General features: G+C 32.3%; 1 protein-coding gene across 1 annotated transcript; it reads left to right on the forward strand.

The window, feature by feature from the left end:
- The first annotated feature begins 7,343 nt into the window (after positions 1-7,343).
- Positions 7,344-11,381, forward strand: LOC139810346 (uncharacterized). Its single transcript, XM_071773803.1, has 3 exons — positions 7,344-8,177; positions 8,291-8,498; positions 8,915-11,381. Exons 1-3 carry the CDS (start codon positions 7,820-7,822, stop codon positions 9,978-9,980), a joined length of 1,632 nt encoding a protein of 543 aa, XP_071629904.1. The 5' UTR covers positions 7,344-7,819; the 3' UTR covers positions 9,981-11,381.
- The last annotated feature ends 10,147 nt before the right edge of the window (positions 11,382-21,528 follow it).

Consider the following 21,528-nt stretch of genomic DNA (forward strand, 5'->3'; position numbering starts at 1 on the left):
AAGATAGCCGCGTCCGAGTCAAACAACAAAATAGCTGATGTTATTAAGAAGGTTCAGTGGCTACAAAAAAATGCAGCCATGCAGTTTCATGACATTTTAATATGTTGTTCTGGAATGCAAAATAGAATAATGTGAATTTTTTGGGAATTTTTCACCGTCCCGTTTTGAAAAAAATCTACTCCAAAAATTTAAAAAGTACAACTTTTGGAGTAGATTTTTTTCAAAACGAGACGGTGAAAAATTTCCAAAAAATTCACATAATTCTATTTTGCATTCCAGAACAACATATTAAAATTTCATGAAACTGGCTGTATTTTTAACAGAAATGACATATTGCATACCTTTAGAATGAAATAAGTGCAAAAAAATGCAAATGATAAGGAAAAAAAATATGCACATGTAACTTGATAATTTACAAATAAATGAGCGAAAGAAAAGGGAAGGTTACCGCACATTTCGTAGAAAAATTAATTATTAAAGCATAAATTGCTTGATTTTTCGTCTGCTTAGACTGCTACGGTCGTGAACGACGTGAACAGCAGCACGCACTATATATACACGCGGCGACCAATCAGAGCAATACTTTTCACTCCCACTTCTTCAAACGCTAGTGCGCTGTTACCAAAACACCCGATGAAGCCATCTGATGTTATTAACTATTATTTGTGTCTACAATATTTACATTTAAGAAAGATTCGCATGTTTCTTTTCAACCTTCATCAAACGGTTGTTTCGAATATTTTCCTTGGCGTAGTCAGTACATGGCACATTTAGTTAGACATTCTCCGTGACATAGTGCGGATATAATGGCAGCTCAAATACTTTATATTAAAAATATTTGGGAGGTTTGCGATAAATTACCCCCCAAAAAAGGTATATATTGCTAATATTGTCCGAAACTTCTTAAAGTAAGTGCAGTATCTATAGAAGCACACTTGTTCCATATGCATAATATATTTACCACGGAAGGCAACTTTATATGGAAAGACGAAATACGAAACTGCTCGCCATGGCGATATTTCACACACGATCAGAAGTATATTCCGAATTGCATAATTTGTGGAGAAGCTGTTCGTGTATATTATAAGAACCATTTAGAGAGGCATCTGAATAGACATATAAAAATGATGGATAAAATACGAGAAAAAATTAATAAGTGTAGCGGTCTATCGCAACAGTTCACAGTCGACACGGAACATTTTAAAACAAACTGCAAACATTGCAGTTGGTCTGTTGACACATTTGATGGAAGAATGCAATGTGAAGAGCATTTAAAATTTCATCGGGCTAAGTGTCGTAATATAAACAAGCACTCTGAATCTGATGGAAAAACTGGTCATTATAACGTAAATGCAACGATACAACAACCTGTAACTGCAGGAAATTATGCGTCCACAAGTTTTCATAATGATAGACATGAGCGACGTTCTGAAAATCAAGAAGATCAGCAGAGGTAAATGTCACAAATATTAGTATTTTTCCTTAGTAATTAAGGCAAAACTTCCGAAGACATCCGTGCTCCAATTTAGGTCAAACTTTGTAAATAGGTTCCTTTTAAATAAATAAAAAAGACATATACCAAAAATATTTAAAAAGTTGTTTAACTTTTGAGTCGCGAAAAATTCTTTTGGTATATGTCTTTTTTATCTAAAAGGAACCTATTCACGAAGTTTCACCTAATCGGAGCACGGACGTTTTCGGAAGAATAGCCGTAATTAATATATTTTATTACATATTTTAGTATAACTAACATTAGAAAATAACATATTTAACATTTAGAAATAAAAAATTATATAAAATTTGAATACAATATTTAACGTATTATTTTATAAATTATTATAATTACTTGAGTTAAATAAAATTATAACTATTCTAAACAATTTTACATCATCTTCTGTTAACTCAGATATGCTGTTATTTATATATTACTTACATATTCAGTAATTGGTATAAATATTTTCATAAACGAGTAACTGCGCAAGTATTATGGAATCTAAATAATAATTTTATAAATATTCCATTTTAAGAAAGATAAATAATATAAGTCACAGTTTTAGTTTAATAATCAATAATATACATGAGAGCAATATCATTGTACTTCTAATGACATTCGTACTCTTTTGATTTTTAATACAGACCTATAATCATAGCCGACAACAAGGATCTAGGATGCCTAAAGAAATCTGGAGGCCATACCTATAACACATAACACCAGCAACTGTTGTGATTTGGATAATAGAATATATCAAACAAGCGCATTTGACGAATAATTAGTAAGATCGCTTTACGTTATGTAACAACAAAATGCGATCTTTTATTAATTAGACATTAACTTCTTTATAAATGTATAATTTACTAATTGTTTTAATAATTACTTACTAGTAAATCTGATATCGCCGTGTAACTATAAACTCTCATTATATGCTCTCTTATAGTCTTTATATTAATATGTAAATTTATTCATGTGCTGTATAACGTCGTATGTAATGCACAGTTGTATTAGAGTTATAATTTGTACACACAAAGTAGAATTGTAAAACATATCCGGATACTAAAATATAGAAAAATTATTCGAAATAGTTTTTGCACAATTGAGAATTTAATTGGCTATACTGGCTATATACTGGCTATACTGGCTATACTAGTTACCACGATTATAATAATTGCCAGTATAGTCGATTAAATTCTCAATTGTGTCAATTATTGACTGGCGAAATAAATGTTACTTATAGTTATTTTTGCTTATTGCTAGTCAAATTCTAGTGTTCAAATTGTTTGAATAATTCTAGTATTAGTAATCTAATTTTATAATCCCGATTGTATTTATAATTCTAATCAACGTATAGTATTGATTCTATGCAAAATAAATTACTATAAAATTTTTATAAATAATAATTTTTCCGGTTATATTAAATATTATTGTAATGTAATTATTGTGCAAAGTTGACACACGGTTAAATATTTTGTTTATATTTGTTCAAAAATTGATAAATGGAAATAAACACCGTAAGATTATAGATAACGTAAAATGACACATTTTTGTTAATAAAGTGATAGACATTTGAGAAAAAATAACGGCTTACAAACCTGTTTGATCCACAATTAGTCAAGGATTATATTAATTGATTATAATATATGATATACCTACATATTCTTTTTAGCCCTGTTATCTATTACTTTTACTTTTTGTATTAATCGATGAAGAATCAATCGTTCTAAGCAAATAATACTTTATAAATAATTAAAAATATTAATGTACGAGTCTATTCTAATATTAGCAATCGCTCTTTATAATTAATACCTCATGATTTTGAGAAAAGGTATTACAACGTTTTATGCGAAATTCTCCGTTGTATTTGAACTCAGAATTAAATCTGCTAATATTAATCATAAATCTTATAATAGTTATTTGTGCAACAAGTGCTGGAAGATGAAAATTCACGGTTGCGGAGTTGATGCACGAACCGAAGGCGAGTGCGGTAACCGAACCCGGGAATTTTCATCTTCACGCACGGCTTGCATACCCTATTTGATGTTGCAAGTGCGTGGAAAGTGGCCCATTACGCACGCGACGCGTGCGTGATAGGCCACTTTCCATGCACATGTTACATAAAATTAATTTATTCATATGTACATTCTATACATGCAATTAACAAACTAATAATTTTGAAAAATTATGGCGATTAATAAGTGATGTACAACATAATTTGTACGATATTGTAAAGTAAATGTACGAAATAAATACGAAATTGTGTATCAAAGATCGTTATTAAATTTGCTGCAAGTAATCATCAATTAATTTGTTTTGTTACTGATTTTTTCACTCTAATTATCTTCTCAGATCTTGCAATAGTTTAAATAAGAAAATATACAACATAATTGTAACGGAACATTTAAATATTTAAATACTATTTTTTCATTTTATAACATTGTAACAAAATGTAGATGAACACAATTGTCAATATGAAGTAATTCTACTAATTCTTAGCAGTAAGTGTTAGCATAAGCTTGCATACATTAAAATTGTCTTTTGCCTTTTTGTCAGTACAATCTTATTACAATAATTATAATAACAATTATTATAGTAAATATTGATGCTTTTTAATTTGTGTTGGAAATATTGATTTGATAACACATAAGCAGTTAACATTTAACATTATTGGTATCTGCATATACAATGAGTTCCAGCGCGTGGAGCTTATTCAATGTCAATGTTTAACTCTGATACTGTATGCGTGTGTCAGCAGAGATAAAGACCCCACAGTTTGTCACTTCTGCAGTATTTTTCTGCTTTTTCTTCTTTATGTAAAATATGGCTGAAATAGTCACCCCAAACGGCCATATCTCTACTTACATACACACATACACACACGATAAGCAAAATCCGATCAGTAATCTGCCCGTGGTGTTTATCGAGTAAAGCTAATGCAGGCGGTAACTGAACTAGAATGTATATAGGTAACTTTGACACGCCGTAACTCTGTGAAGATAAATAGTACGAACCTTATTTTCCTTAATTTGCAAGTAAACGTCCGTATTTTATGATGGTTAGCATGTCATTTGCAAAAACAAATTATTCCACCCTGTAGAGTGCGTCAAATTATGTAATTTTTTTTAGAAACAAAGTACGTCCACTACCAAACTAAAGTAATGGCGGGAGAAAGAAAAAATAAATTCAAGATCTAACAAATGCTATTTAAAGTACAGACTTATCTTTTAAAATAAAAATAAAATAAAATACAATTTAATCAAAAAACGATGGAGCATGGAGCCGTAACAAGGTGTTGGTGACAAGGATCTAGGCGCCTTATCAAATCTGGAAGCCACATTGCATGTAACACCAACAATAGCAACAATCTTGATTTGGATAATAGAATATATCAAAAAACAAATGCACTTGACGAATAATTAGTAAGATCGTTTATGTTATGTAATCACAAAATGCGGTCTTACGCGAATTAGATATTAACTTCTTTATGAATATGTAATTTACTAATCATTTTAGTAATTATTTACTAGTAAATCTAATCTAAAATGGTACACCGCCTTCGGAGATAGTGTCGCGCATAGTGCAATTTAGCGTTTAGTCAAGCATGTCTCTATCTTTCCGCGCGAATTTTCGACTTTCACCCGCAAAAACGTCCTACGATATAGGTAGGATCGAAGCAATGACGTGTAAGTTCCGTCAAACAATATAATGCTCGTCCACCGCGGATAAAGCGATGTTAAAAACCTTCACGAGAGACCGGACAATGCCACCGGATCTGTAAACGATTCGAGCGAATCACTAATAAAAATGATAGTTTAGTTCGACCCACTGACATATTTATTAAATCGTAATCTTCACAATTAAAATCAAAGTAAGCAATTATTTTTGTTACACTGGAAAAAAAAATTGTTAATCCAAAAAAATATTTAGTTCGATACGTTCAACTAAACATTTTAGCTAGTTAACTAAATATTAGTTGTTTCAAACAATTAATTTTTTTTAAACAAGAATTAATTAATTCAACCAATGTTTAGTTAATTAACTAAACGTATCGGACTAAATATTTTTTTGGATTAACATATTTTTTTCAGTGTAGTTATTGCTGGCAAAGAAAATAATTATTTTCTGCAAATCACAATATCAACAATTGACATGGAATAAACTTTCACATAAAATTTGAAAATCAGTCCATATTCAAAATAGTAATATAAAAAATATTGTTACAATTAATATTTTACATACTTTGAAATAGCTGTTCCTCTTTATTCATATAGCAAATCGTAATTACTGAGCATCCTTATTGCAATAGTACGAAATAATTATAAAACCATTAAACATGTTTTGAGTGTTGAATGTGCGTGAAATTGCGATTTACTGTTATTATCGCTTCTCGCCAGTTTTATGATCCGACTCTAGATTTTCTCTGTTCGTAATTTAGCGGAATGCTCGTCTGCAACGTGCTCAATTCGCTCGCAACGGATCGTGCCAAAGTCGGCTACGGGCTGCAAAAGCACAAGTCAATTAGCGCGAGAAAAACGGGAGCAATCGCGCTTACGTTTACATGCGGAGAAAGAAATAGAGATAAAATTGGCATTATACGCGTAATAATGCCATTGTATTCCGCGCACACTCCGCACGGTTTTACTTTCGAGTCAATATATGCAACAGGAAGATAATTTCTGCCTCTTTCGGGTTTATATACATATTGAAAAAGATTTCTAAGTATTGCTTTGTTGAATTATTTATTTTGTACAATATTTAATCCTGATACAGATAAAAGGGCTCGAGAGAAATCCCATTTTAAAGATCTCATCTTAAAATCTTATATTTGGGAGGAGGATGAGAGAAAAAATAAAGTAATATACTTACTAACTAGTGAGTCGGCTCGCAGATATAATCCAATTCCTCCGAGCAATTGAATACGATGCATTCTTGCGACTGCTTTTGCCAAGTAAGTCTCGGTCTTTCCTGTCCCAGCAGACCCTTCCGGAGCGCCGCCGAGATGCTGGCTGAGACTGCTGAGAGCACCGAACAAGGTGCAATAGCATCTAGCAAGCCCGCTCGATCACCGGCGCGAGCTCGATCCGCTGCGTGTCCACGACTTTTCGCCAATGAACAATCATGGCGCCTGCGCCGTTTTCCAGTACTACGCGAGTCCGAGCAGCGACGCGGTTTGAACTTCGATATCATTCGCGCGATGTATCTCGATTGAATAAATCGCGTAAGTCCACACGGAAACTACTTGCACGTTAACAAGCTATCGACACTTTCACAGTTCTTCCTTTGTTCAGTTCACGTCGTCGAAGGCGAGCAGCGATCGCGAAAGAAAGACGGCGATTCGAGGGCCGATTTTCGCCGTATATCTCAAGTAGAATATCTCAATATCTGCTCCAGAAAACAAGAACGACATAGCATCTACGGCATCGAGGAGCTCGATAGTGCATGGCATTGTTTAATTGCGAGAGAATGATCGCGCATATTCTCCCGTTGCACTCGTCTCAGCGCGGCGCGCGGCTCGAAAGATAATGCGAAGAATGCGAGGGACGGAACGTCCTCTGCCTCGGCGCGCCCCGCGCGGTGACGTCACGGCCTACCCAGCCTACGCGGCACCGCGCGCCGCGGCACGACGCGCGCGGCCGCGGCCGCGCCGATTCAAAAATATCGAAAACGAATAGATCAACGATAAGAGAACCACGTATGCCGAATCTTTCGTTGATTTTTACAAGTTTAACTGGCCGTATTCTGCGTTTTGTCTCAATGGTGTCTGATCGACGTCGCGTAGCTGTCTCTCGAAATGCGAGTGTTGTATGCCTGTGCGAACATCATTAGCCTGGATTAATTAACTTCCACGAATCAATAATCGAGGCGATGGTCGCTGTTTAAGGAGGGTGGCTAGTGTCATTGCGGGGCAGGCAGCAAGAGGGGAAAGCTTATAGGTGTAGCGTTGCTTTTTGCTGCCTCTCTCTCTCCAACGCCCAATATATATTTATGTCTCTTTTAAGTGCAGAAAGTTCAAGCGCGCACATAGCCTGCACTTTTACACGGACGCTGCCAACTCTAAATAATCACATTTTTCATCGCGAGAAATAAACGAGTTTGAGCAAATATATATGTGGAATGCATTTTATTAGCTATTTCTTAAGGTTTTAATTTGTTGTTTGTACAATTAAAACCCAAATACGTTATTATTCACGTTGAAATTTGGCAACCACGCAATTTCGTTCTCAGTAGCTGGTAGCACTGATACAATAACCTCGGGCCTCGGGAAGACAGGAACGCGAGAGCACGCGAGAGATCTTGAAATATTTAATTTTGGTGTTCTCGACGAAAATGAAAAGGTGGAAAGGAAAACTGCAAACTGTAAAGCAGTACAATCGTCGTTTAAAGCAAGTGGAGAATGGAAAGCGGCGAAGAAAAGAAGAAGAGACAGAAGAGACAGAAGAAACAGAATGCGTGGTCGATGGGCGACGTATAATTGATTTAAAGGTTATGTCGCAACACATGATCTGTACTTTCTGTAAAGAGGATTTATGGATGAGAAATATTAAACAAGAAAAGAGATATGGTTTGGCTTCAGTATTTTCTGTACTCTGCCAAAACTGCCTGCTAATGAATAAGGTACCGAGTGGATATATGCATCCTGGACCAAATAAGTTGCAATACGATGTCAACACTAAATCAGCGTTAGGTAAGTTGTACATTATAAATCTTTTTACATATTTGCAAAATTGTATACTTCATTAATAAAAATAAAAATTAAATAAAATATTTACATTTTCTAACGATGGGACTTTTGTACAGGGACTGTACACTCAGGATTAGGATACACATCTGTTAACAAGTATCTGCAGTGCCTGAATATCCCGAACATGAGTCCGTCCTCGTACAAACGATATGAGAGAGAGATTGGACCTATAATTGAAGTAGTTGCAAAGCAAAGCTGTCAAGAAGCCACAAAATTAGAACAATCTTTAACAATACAAAATGTGGAGTCTTTGGAAAGACTTTTGTAAGTTTATTGGCGTCAGGATTTTTACGAGCATTTGTTTTCTCTATTCTCACTAAATTGCATAAGTCAATAATAATTGTATTAGACATAATAGTATTAGACTTAGACTTTTTTTTACAACAAAATCCAGTTTTTTCAAATGTTTATTTTTTATTTTAAAAGTTTATATTCTTTTAATGATAATGAATTTTACAATGATTACATGCATAAGCAGGATTATAGGAAATATACATACAAATTTTTAATAATTGTACATATGAATATTATAAAATGACTCGTAAATAATAAAAGAAATTATGTTTGTATCCAATCTAAAATTATAAATAAAATCTATAATTATACACAGCAAAAACTCAGACATTTATTATATCTCTTTCGTATTCTTACTCTCATTATTTTTTCCTAATGATGTATAGGCCTGAAGATCTTCGAAGCGGGTTTCTAGTTAGAAGTAGAGAAGAATCCGAAGATTCAGTTCTATTAACGAAAGAAACAGATGATTCTAGAAGTAGAGAAGAATCCGAAGATTTAGTTCTATCGACGAAAGAAACAGATGGTTCGCGTGAATTTCAAGAAAACTATAACGCGTCAGACGAATCAATCGATCAAGCGATGAATGATTTAACACGAATCTTTATTTCTTACGACATGGGTTGGAGCAAACGAGGCTCAGGGCGTCAGTATGACAGTTTAAATGGCTACGCTTCTATAATCGGGACGCAGTCTGGTAAAGTCTTAGATTTTGCAACGAGAAACAGGGAGTGCCGCTTATGCTATTTAGGAAAAGCGAAGGAAAAGCATGATTGTCGTCTAAATTTCAACGGCAGTGCCAAAGCAATGGAGCCTGATACTGCAGCTCAACTAGCGGCTAATAGCACGATTTTGAAGTCGCAAAACGTACAAGTTGGAGTTTTCATAGGTGATGATGACAGTTCAAGTATCTGCGCTGTGAGAAATGCATGCAGTCACCCCGTTGTGAAGCACTCAGACAAAAACCACACTTCGAGAGGTGTGACAAATATGTTATACAAAATTGACAAGAGAAGTGATGCTAATAAAGAGCTGACGTCAGAAGCTATCAAATATTTACACAGATGTTTCACATATGCTGTATCCCAGAATCCAGGAAATCCGGATAATTTGGCTGCTGCAATCAGGAACATCCCATTCCATGCTTTTAACATGCATGATAATTGCGGAGATTGGTGCAATTATTCGAAGGATCCGGAAAATTACACACATTCAACCGTTCTTGGTGGTTTTCAAAACGAACGTTTATTTGAAGAGTTAAAAGAACTTTTTAATAAATTGGCAAACAACGCAGAGAAATTCTCGACTGGCGCTTCGAGCCAGGCTAATGAAAGCCTGAATAACATTATGTCAAAGAAAGCGCCAAAAGCCGTGTGCTACAGTCTTTCCGAATCTGCTGATTTTAGATATGCATCCGCGGTTGCCCAGAAAAATTACGGAGAAAATATGTAGAAGAGGTATATAAATATTACGAATTGAGTCCAGGATCACATTTGTCTAAACACGTAGAAAGATGTGCAAAATCAGCTCGGATACGGTCGACGAAAGCGAAGACACCACTTTTCAAAGCGCGAAGACGAGCTCTCAGAAAACAGAGATCTCAATTACGAAACAGACGGGATCATCTCGAAGGTGAAACTTATAGCAGTCACATCGGTCTATTGAGCATGCCTGCAGTAGAAACTGACCGCGATACATCATCTACTGAGTTGTCAAGCTTAGCAAACAATTTCGATCACGATAATAACTTAACAGCTTTGGTTTTTTTCGATTTGGAAACTGCGGGGTTAAAACTGACTTGCGAAGTCTTACATGTTGCTATGAAATGTGGGAGCACAATGTTCAATGAATACATAAGGCCAAACGAAAATATATCTTTGGCTGCTTCAAAAGTCAATGGACTAACCAACGAAGGACACGATCTATTCTTACACGGAAGAAGCGTACCTGCGAAGCCTTTGCACGTAGTTGCGAACGAATTGCTCCAATTTTTAAAGGGTTTACAGAAGCCTTGCGTGTTAATTGCACATAATTGTGCCTTTGATGCTCCACGACTTATACGTCTTATCAATCAAGTAGGCCTCGTCACAGAATTTATCCACGTTATTGACGGTTTCGTAGACACTCTGCCACTTTTTAGGAATAAGTTTCCCGGTGAAGATTGCAGTTTAGCAAAGCTGGCAGCTCGAAACTTTGCTCTACATCCCGAAAAAGCTCACGATGCAATGTACGATGTAGTAATGCTACAGAACGTGGCCTTTTATAACTTCACAGTCGACGAATTACTTACCAGTAATAAAAGTACGTAGAAATGTTGCAATACGACAAGAATTTCAAATCACTTGTACCTTTGTCAAATTCCGTATCCAACGAGATAAGAAAAAGAATGGCTAATGCAGGTATTAGCTACGTCCTATTACAACATGCATACAGCCAAGGAAAGGAAGAGATTATATCACTACTTGAAAAGAAAGAGAATGGAAAAAAGCAAGTGATTAAAACAAAAAAAATGCTGAATATTATCATAAGTCATTTCGAAGAGTTGCTCAAATAAATTTGTGATATGTATGCTGTGAGCTATATTTAAGTATTACTGTTTTTGCACATGTCATGTGCTGCGTTATAAAGTTTAATAGCATAACATATTTGTTTAATAAAAAATGTATTAATTTATTTTATATATAATATTATATTATTTTATATTTTCAACAAGTTTGTTCAATTTTCAATTAACAAATTTTAATTTGCATTACGTCTCTCTACATTTGATTCTACATCATTTTGTAATGATAAAAAATAATTATAATGAAATAATAAAATAAAGCGTCAATTATTTGACAATTGTTTTCATCAAATTGTGATACGAAAATTTATTTTCTCTGTATAACCTGTGACTGAATTATGGCCCCATTGGCACCCATAATTTATCAGGGCCGACTCTAATGCGACGTTGCCGCTCTCCGTCGCGTGCTCGATAGCTTTACGCGAAATAGCTACAACATGCTGTTTTATTTTTATAATTTCTTGCTAACTATGTAGACAAATCGTTTGAGCCTTGGCAAGGCTCCTTCCTAAATATGTAAAGAATTATTTGCACCTATTTTCATTACATTCTTATCATTTTTAATATGCTTTCAAGGATTATATTACAGATATCGTGACATTTTGGTTATGTCGCCCATGTATAAGAGTACAACTTCAATAATTAATTACTCGACAACCATGCAGACGATCGTCTTCAACTTTGGCACGGACGACAGATTCCTATAGACGAATGTCCTCCATAAATTTTAACTAATTCTTATCAAATTGATTTGACTAGCCACCCTTCTTAATCGGAGCAAATATTTTTGCGCGATTTATCTGTATTTAAGAAATATATTAATTGTACAATACAAATGTAAAAGAGTTTTATCTATAATTTTATGATACATACGTATTCCAATATATATGTGTATATTTTAATATATATTTTATATACATGCATATTCGGGAATCGAGGAATGGAAATTACAATTCTAACTATCATTTTGCCGCGATAGATATTTCGCACAAAATCTTTCGTTAACGTTGCTTTAATTCCAGTATAGATATGTATAAAATTTTGCGCTGAAATTTGGAATAGAGTTCTGTTTATAATTTCATGTACCGTATATTGCGAGAAAAATTTAGAAAATTAAAATACACGCATGTATATAAAATATATATTAAAAAATAAATTGGAATAAGCAAGTAAAATTATAAAATAAATTCTTTTTTTTTTAATATTTGTATAATTAATACAATATATATTTCTTGAATATAAAATTACAAATAGAATTCTTTTATATTTACACGATTCTCGCATCACACTTTAAACTTTTTACTGATTTTAATGCAGTTTCATGTAGGGTAGACCGGGGACAAAAGTAACATTTTGAGTTTAAGATTTTATAACAATTAAAATATAATATCTACGTAAAAAAGACCTGTACCTTTAGATGTAGAATTTATTTAACTACAAAATTATTTTGTGCTGAATTCAGTAATGTAACTAGGAAAAAAGTTATTATTGTTTAAAGAATATGAGGAATACTGTTACAACCGTCCCACCCCCGGGACAATTGTAACAGCAGAAGGGGACGATTGTACCACATCATTTATAAACAAAATAATGGTTATTTAGTAGGTTTAATTAATCAATCTTACGAATTTAATGATAAAATAATTTGTTACATGAAAATATCAGTATTTTTTTACATTATAGCAAATAAAAACAAATAATACTGTTTTCTCAACTAAAAACTTTATATAATCATATATATTTTAAAAATTAACCATAATAAAATAAAAAAGAAACAGAAATAAGCTCTCTCTCTGTCTTTCCTTCTAACATAAACATAAAAAATTTATAATATTATAAATATAAATCTAACATTAATATAAAAACTGAAAATAAAGGAATCACGCAAAAAAATCTATTTTTTTTGTTTTTTAGCGGTAGCACGGCAAGATTTCTTTGGTTTACTTTGCATATTCGAAAGATTTTTTTTAACTCTTTTCTTTTGCTTTTCTTCATACTCTTCAAACGCCTGTTCGTATAAATTTACTTCTTTCGTGCCCCGTTGCGTCTTGCGTTTTCTTGTTCGCGGCATTCTACGAAGAAAAATACAAATAACATTGTAAAAAACAACACTAAAATAAGGCCAACCAAACGGGGTTAGGTTAAGTTGAAGTTGTCCCCGAGCAACGGTGACAATTGTAACGCTACAACTGTCCCCAGGCATTGATGTTACAATTGTCCCCTAATGATATTTTATGATTTAGCGTTACAACTCCGTTGCTGCATATTGGTGAGTGAGAAGTTAACGTTTGTCTTATAAATCGAGGTAATGGATCTGTGAAAACTGTATGAGATATATATAAGATGTGTATACAGATATATGTATCAAACGTTATAAGAATTACAAATATATAAATATCATAGATTCCTTACTTTAAGATAGATGGGCTGGAATAAAGTAGATATTTATATATATTTAATCCTGAAGATTATGTGTATTTATTTGTCGAGTTATTATGTGCGAGAACGATTTTCGCACGACAGATATATTACTTTTAAATCTGGTAGGAACGTCATCCTTTACACTTCTTGTCTTTTCAGGCAACTCAATTAAGAATACCATGAGGATACCTACATACTATTAATATAATTTGACAATTTTAATACAAAATACGATATTAGTTTAAAAATTTAGTATATGTTAAAATATTGATATTAGTAATTTAGAAATAGCTCCTAATATTTCATATTTAGAGATACTTATTTATTATTTAATATACAGATTATGATTAAGACTCTAACTTGTAACGTTTCGAACATTATGTAAGTAGTTAAATTTGTGACATCATTATTTAGACAAATAGTGAAACATAAGGTATAAGAAGAAAATATGAAATAAAACTGTAGTAAATAAAATAGTCATTTTTATAATATAAAGCTATTAAGTATCTTCATGGTAATTCACATCCCTTGAACGATGGAGATTGGATCAACGTATTTATGCATTGCATATAAATAAAATAAAAATAAATTGATATAAGTATGACAGGGAAAGACAGCCGATATTCACTAGTTAGAAAGTATTTTACTTTATTTTTTCTCTCATCCTCCTCTCAAATATAAGATTTTAAGATGGGATTTCTCTCGAGCCCTTTATTATCTCTATCAGGATTAAATATTGTACAAATAATTCAACAAAGCAATACATAGAAATCTTTTTCAATATGTATATAAACCCGAAAGGGGCAGAAATTATCTTCCTGTTGCATATATTCTAACAAGTTTATTTTATAAAAAAAATGAATATTAATTATATTTATTTTATCATATGTAGGGAAGACCGGAGCACCATGAGCTACGGGGTACCATGGGTCATTGACTGTTTAGGGTAATCCAAAATGTTTAGGTTGATTCAACTAATTGTGGATCAAACAGGTTTGTAAGCCGTTATTCTTTCTCAAATGTCTATCACTTTATTAACAAAAATATGTCATTTTACAATATCTATCTTACGGTTTTTATTTCCATTTATCAATTTTTGAACAAATATAAACAAAATATTCAACCGTGTGTCAACTTTGCACAATAATTACATTACAATAATATTTAATATAACCAAAAAAATTATTTATAAAAATTTTGTAGTAATTTATTTTGCATAGAATCAATACTATATGTTGATTAGAATTATAAATACAATCGGGATTATAAAATTAGATTTCTAATACTAGAATTATTCAAATAATTTGCACGCTAGAAGTTGACTAACAATAAGCAAAAATAACTATTTCGAATAATTTCTATATTTTAGTATCCGGATATGTTGTACAATTCTACTTTGTGTGTACAAATTATAACTTTAATACAAATGTGTACATTACATACGACATTATATAGCACATGAATAAATTTAAATATTAATATATAAAGAGTATAAGAGAGCATATAAAGAGAGCTCAGTTACACGGCGATATCAGATTTACTAGTAAGTAATTATTAAAACAATTAGTAAATTATACATTTATAAAGAAGTTAATGTCTAATTAATAAGAGATTGCATTTTGTTATTACGTAACGTAAAGCGATGTTACTAATTATTCGTCAAATGCGCTTGGTTGATATATTCCATTATCCAAATCACAACAGTTGCTGGTGTTACATGTCATATGGCTTCTAGATTTTATCAGGCATCCTAGATCCTTGTTGTCCGCTATGATTAGATTTGTATATTTATACACAGAGTAATTAAAAATTGAAAGAGTACAGTCGCCGCCAATGATTCCTTTTCTGAGGTATTCTTATGTTTCCCCCTTATCCCAGGAAAGGAATCATTGGCGGCGACTGTACCAATGTTATTAGAATTACAATGATTTTGCTCTCATGATGTATAATATTTGATTATTAAACCAAAACTGTGACTTATATTATTTATATTTCTTAAAATGGAATATCTATAGAATTACTATTTAGATTCCATAATACCTGAGCAGTTACTCGTTTATGAAAGTATTTATACCGATTACTGAATATGTAGATAATATATAAATAACAGCATATCTGAGTTAACAGAAATTGATGTAAAATTGTTCAGAATAGTTGTAATTTTATTTAACTCAAGTAATTATAATAATTTATAAAATAATACGTTAAATATTGTATTCAAATTTTATATAATTTTTTATTTCTAAATATTAAATATGTTATTTTCTAATGGTATACTAAAATAGTAATTAAATATATTAATTACGGCTATTCTTCCGAAAACGTCCGTGCTCCGATTTAGGTGAAACTTCGTGCATGAATAGGTTCCTTTTAGATAAAAAAGACATATACCAAAAAATTTTTCGCGACTCAAAAGTTAACCAACTTTTTAAATATTTTTAGTATGTGTCTTTTTTATTTATCTAAAAGGAACCTATTTACAAAGTTTGACCTAAATTGGAGCACGGATGTCTTCGGAAATTTTGTCTTAATTACTAAGGAAAAATACTAATATTTGTGACATTTACCTCTGCTGATCTTCTTGATTTTCAGAACGTCGCTCATGTCTATCATTATGAAAACTTGTGGACGCATAATTTCCTGCAGTTACAGGTTGTTGTATCGTTGCACCTACGTTATAATAACCAGTTCCTCCGCCAGATTCTGAGTGCTTGTTTATATTACGACACTTAGCCTGATGAAATTTTAAATGCTCTTCACATTGCATTCTTTCATCAATTCTTCCATCAAATGTGTCAATAGACCAACTGCAATGTTTGCAGTTTGCTTTTAAATTTTCCGTGTCGACTGTGAAGTATTGCGATAGTTCGCTAAACTTATTAATTTCTTCTCGTGTTTTATCAAGCACTTTTATATGTCTATTCAGATGGTTATTTAAAGTACTCTTATAATATACACGAACACCTTTTCCACAAATTATGCAATTCGGAATATACTTCTGTTCGTGTGTGAAATATCGCCATGGCGAGCAATTTCGTCTTTCGTCTTTCCATATAAAGTTGCCTTCCGTAGTAAATGTATCATGGAAATGGAACAAGTGTGCTTCTACATATAGTTCACTTTTCCTTTTAAAGACTTGTTCACAATTATCGCACTGTATATCATTGCAATTGGGTAAAGTACTGCAAACTTCCCAAATGTTATTAATATGACGTATTTGAGCTGCCATTATATCCGCACTATATCACGGAGAATGTCTTACTAAATGTGACATGTACTGACTACGCCAAGGAAAATATTCGGAACAACCGTTTGATGAAGGTTGAAGAGAAACATGCGAATCTTTTCTAAATGTAAATATTGTAGACACAAATAATAGTTAATAACATCAGCTATTTTGTTGTTTGACTCGGGGTGCGTTCGGTTTGGACGCTTACGCGCTGTAAGCGCTCACGCTTATAAGCGCTGTTTTCAATTGTTCGATTTGGTATCTGAGCGCTTACACAATAGTAAGAAATGTCGTTCGTTTTGGCAATGTAAGCGACTATGAGCACGTCAAAATGGCAGACGATAGGTTATTGTGTGTTATATTTGCACAAATAATAACATTATTAGAATTATTATTCGATGAGGAAAAATATTTAATTTTTAAAATAAATCCTTTTTTTTAGAATAAACTGAGCAACATTTAATTTTATTCTACAAATTTTAAAATTACTAAGATCAAAATTAGGACGTAAAACAATATCACCTAAAAAACAATTATTTATCGCTATATGAAAAATGGTCACCCCGGACACACATCGGTATGTTATTTAATATTATTATTACACATTGTTATTTCAATTTTTAAATCGAATAAAGGGAAGTGAAAGAGGCAATGCCACGCGCGGTAATTAATGCGCCCTTAAAACGCACACCTCCGAAAAATTACGTAAAGCGCACTGGGGGTATGAGATACCCCAGTGTCTTTAAGTATGTACTGTAACGACGCTATTGACTATTTTATTGCATAAAAATTTCTGAATGAAGTTAAAGTCATGTATTTTAAGGATAAACAAAAGTTATAGCGATTTCTTAAAATTAACATTGTTTAAAAAATTATTGAAAAAGACATTTTAATGGGACTTATCAGAGCACAAAATTCGGAGTGGGGTATCCTACACCCCATGTGCGCTTTAAGGGTTAAAATAAGTCAATAATAAAATATATATATTAGTTAATACAAATTTGGACGTTTCGACACTTTTTGTGTCATCTTCAGCGTAAAAATGAAAATAATACATGAAAATTTCAGTCGATAAATTAAGACGATAAATTACAGTCAATCGCGATAAAATGAGTCAATCAGTAGAAAAGCGCAGTCAAATCAATAAAATAAAATTCATACGAATGTTTGGTAATCTGTCAGTTTTCTGAACCGTGAATCGGAGTTGCAATATGTTAAAAAACGCAATGTATCAGTATTAAAATTACAATCACAAATCCTTACTTACGGAGCATTACAGACCAGTAAGTCGCAGTGTTAAAATTTAAAATGTACCTGTCGCTCTGACATATCGTGAGTGAGTGAAGCATTGGTAGAAATCGGAAGCTTAACATAATAAAAGCGGTGTATACATAAGTTAATGGTGGGGATAAAAATTCACAACAAATAACTCTAAATTTTTTAAACAGAACAATTTAAGAACATAACAAGGGATTTAAAAATGAGATTATCGTATAATAGCTTAAACAAAATGCGAACCTTCATAAAAGCTCATAAAGATAGTCTCCCACGTTCTAAACAATGTAACGTAGTATATAAAATTACCTATATAATGATTGCGACGCATCTTATGTAGGCCAAACGAGCAGACAATTACAAACAAGAATTAAGGAACACCAGAACCATATATATAAATTAGAATACCTACATCTAATCATTCTGTTATAACAGATTATAGATTAGCATTGAATCATAATTTCGATTGGGATAATGTGGAAATTCTATATAGATAATGAATTGTATTTTTATAAACGCTTAATTTCCGAGATGCTGTGCATAAAGATACAGGAATAAATTGAATTTGCAGACGGACACGGAAGGTTTACCGGATACTTATTTGAACGTTATTGATGGGTTATCAAAAATTTAGAGTTATTCGTTGTGAATTTTTATCCCCACAATTAAACTCGAATGTATACACCGCTTTATTATGTTAACCTTCCGATTTCTACCAACGCTTATTCACTCACTCACGACATGTCAAAGCGACAGATACATTTTAACACTGCAACTTACTGGTCTGTAATGGTCCGTAAGCAAGAATTCGTGATTGTAATTTTAATACTGATACATTGCGTTTTTTAACATATTCCGACTCCGATTCACGGTTTAGAAAGGACAATCGAATCTCCCCTTTCTACCTGGTCTGGTCTTCCAACCTGGGAGTAAACGTCGAAGGTGCGATCGATTCGGAGCATTTGCATATCCTGACAGACTACCGAACATTCGTATGAATTTTATTTTATTGATTTGACTGCGCTTTTCTACTGATTGACTCATCTTATCGCGATTGACTGTAATTTATCGTTTGAAATTTTCATGTATTATTTTCATTTTTACGCTGAAAATGACACAAAAAAGTGTTGAAACGTCCGAATTTGTATTAACTAATATATTTTATTACTGACTTATTTTGATTGCGCATTAATTACCGCGCGTGGCTCTGATTGCCTCTCTCACTTCCCTTTATTTGATTTATTCAGGAGAGCCTATATATTTCGTTTATTCAATTTTTAATTTATATTTGTGTATGCATATAATTTTTCCTTGCTTAATATTTAAATTATGTACAGATCCTTTTGTGAGAAATTCAATGTAGGGAAAGCCACTGCGTTAAATGCTGGAAATTGGAATATCGTTACAATTTTTCCGTCTATAATTCAATTCGATGACATGTTTGTTGATATGCAATTCGCTAACAAATGCATTCCGAAATGAACGTAAGCGCTTACGCTTGATCACGCTCACACTGCCCCTACCTTGCAGAAATAAGCGTTTGTCAGCAGAAGTTATGACGTCAACGATGACGTCATTAGTCGATCCGTAAGCGCTTACAACGCCAAAGCGAACGACGTGAGTAACGCTCATAAGCGCTTACAGCGCGTGAGCGTCCAAACTGAACGCACCCTCGGACGCGGCTATCTTCACGTGGGAAGGTATTTATGGTACCGTGTATATGTACTGCTTAGTATTATATATAGTATAATAAATAGCGCATAATTTGAATCTTGGTAATTTTAAGCCGTGTCGCTCTATTTCTAATTATTCGACCCCCGTTCAACGTTTAGATTGAGATTCATGTTTTATGCATTTTTGACAAACTGAAGTGTTACAGTTATAGTTAGTAATAAAGATTGATATAAAATTGTATAAATTAAATAACTTTTTTTTACTTTTCTTCTGTATTAATCAGTGTATCGTAGATTATATAAGAATTAGTGTTACAAACATAATATATATATATATATATATATATATATATATATATATATATATATATATGTAATTTATAAATATAGAATTTGTAATATGAAAGCGATTGATATTGATGTAAGTACTTACGTTTACGTTATACGTAAACTATAAATTTTCAATACTGGCAGTGTATATCGGAACACGGCCTATATAAGCCGTAAATAATATAGAATAATATATGTTAATAAATAATATGTTATTTTCGTCAATAAATGAGGGAATGCGCAATAAAAAACAAATTAATTGTATATAAAATAAAATACATTTTTATTTCCAAATTTCTAACATAAAATACATTTTTATTTCAAAGTGTGTAACATAAAATACATTTTAATTTCAAAGTTGAACATGAAATACATTTTTATTTCAAAGTGTGTAACATAAAGTACATTTTAATTTCAAAGTTAAACACGAAATATATTTTTATTTCAAAGTGTGTAGATAACATAAAATAAATTTTGATTTCGAAATAAAGTCTATAATAATAATAGAACACATAACAGAATATACGATTCTATAATAAGTGGAAAAAAGAAAAACCGTAGAATTAAAGAGTTCGAAAGCCAAATACATCAAAGAGAAACTAAAAATGCAAATAAACAGAAAATGCAACTAAATCACAATGATTTAAATTGCTTGGTTTTTTCGTAATGGCCTGAAGTTATCTGTACCGGTTTTTTCTTTATCTTTAACATACTTATGTATTAAAAACGCTAAACTATTTTCGACGATTATATTATCACATCGTTGATTGCTACAGAAATCACTGCTGTAGTTATTGAAAAATATTTTTTAAAAGCTGATTCTAAGTTTGACTTATGTCCATTTTCATCGCAAAAGTAATATAATCTATTGTGTACGTTTTGTATTAACGTAATCACCTGATTACTTGGATACGTTAACGAATCTTTTTCTGAATATTCCTTAAAAACCGTGTACAGATGATATTGTTCTTGCGTTGTGTACAAAACAAATCAATTTTACATTTTGAACAATTTTCATCAGGAAGTTGTAGCCTTTTTAAAAGATAACCCGACACGTAAGAAAGAGCTTGAGAGGCATCAGTGTTTAAATTTTCAAAATCGACCCATGGAAGAGTACAGTCACTAGTGTTCTCTAATGGTTCACTTTTGCCCTCGCTGTCACAAGTATTACTTAAAAACTTTCGAAAATTGTCCAAATTTTCGCAATTATCGCTTTCACAATTCGCAGATTTGGAGACTGGTGCAACGAGATTATTTAATATTACAGTTTTTAAGGCAGCTACAAATTGATAGCAAGTGGAATTAGAATTTACAATCCCATGTTGCCGAATTTGGCAAAACAGATTTTCGAGTGAATCTTGAATTAAATTCCTCATATTTAGAAAGGTGAAGCCAACAGCTTTTAATTGATGCCACAAATACATAACCGATCTGATTGTTATCATCTAACCTTCACGAAATGATATTGATTTGTGACATCTTTTCCGTTAGTTAAATCAAATAATTTTC

The sequence above is a fragment of the Temnothorax longispinosus genome, chromosome 3, assembly GCF_030848805.1.
Source record: "Temnothorax longispinosus isolate EJ_2023e chromosome 3, Tlon_JGU_v1, whole genome shotgun sequence".
NCBI classification, from domain to species: Eukaryota; Metazoa; Arthropoda; class Insecta; order Hymenoptera; family Formicidae; genus Temnothorax; species Temnothorax longispinosus.

Excerpts from the sequence above, each read along its gene's own strand:
- LOC139810346 (XM_071773803.1), top strand. The coding sequence starts at position 7,820 with ATGAAAAGGTGGAAAGGAAAACTGCAAACTGTAAAGCAGTACAATCGT. Across the intron at positions 8,178-8,290 it reads CAACACTAAATCAGCGTTAG|GGACTGTACACTCAGGATTA; the intron begins GTAAGTTGTACA and ends ACTTTTGTACAG. Across the intron at positions 8,499-8,914 it reads GAGTCTTTGGAAAGACTTTT|GCCTGAAGATCTTCGAAGCG; the intron begins GTAAGTTTATTG and ends AATGATGTATAG.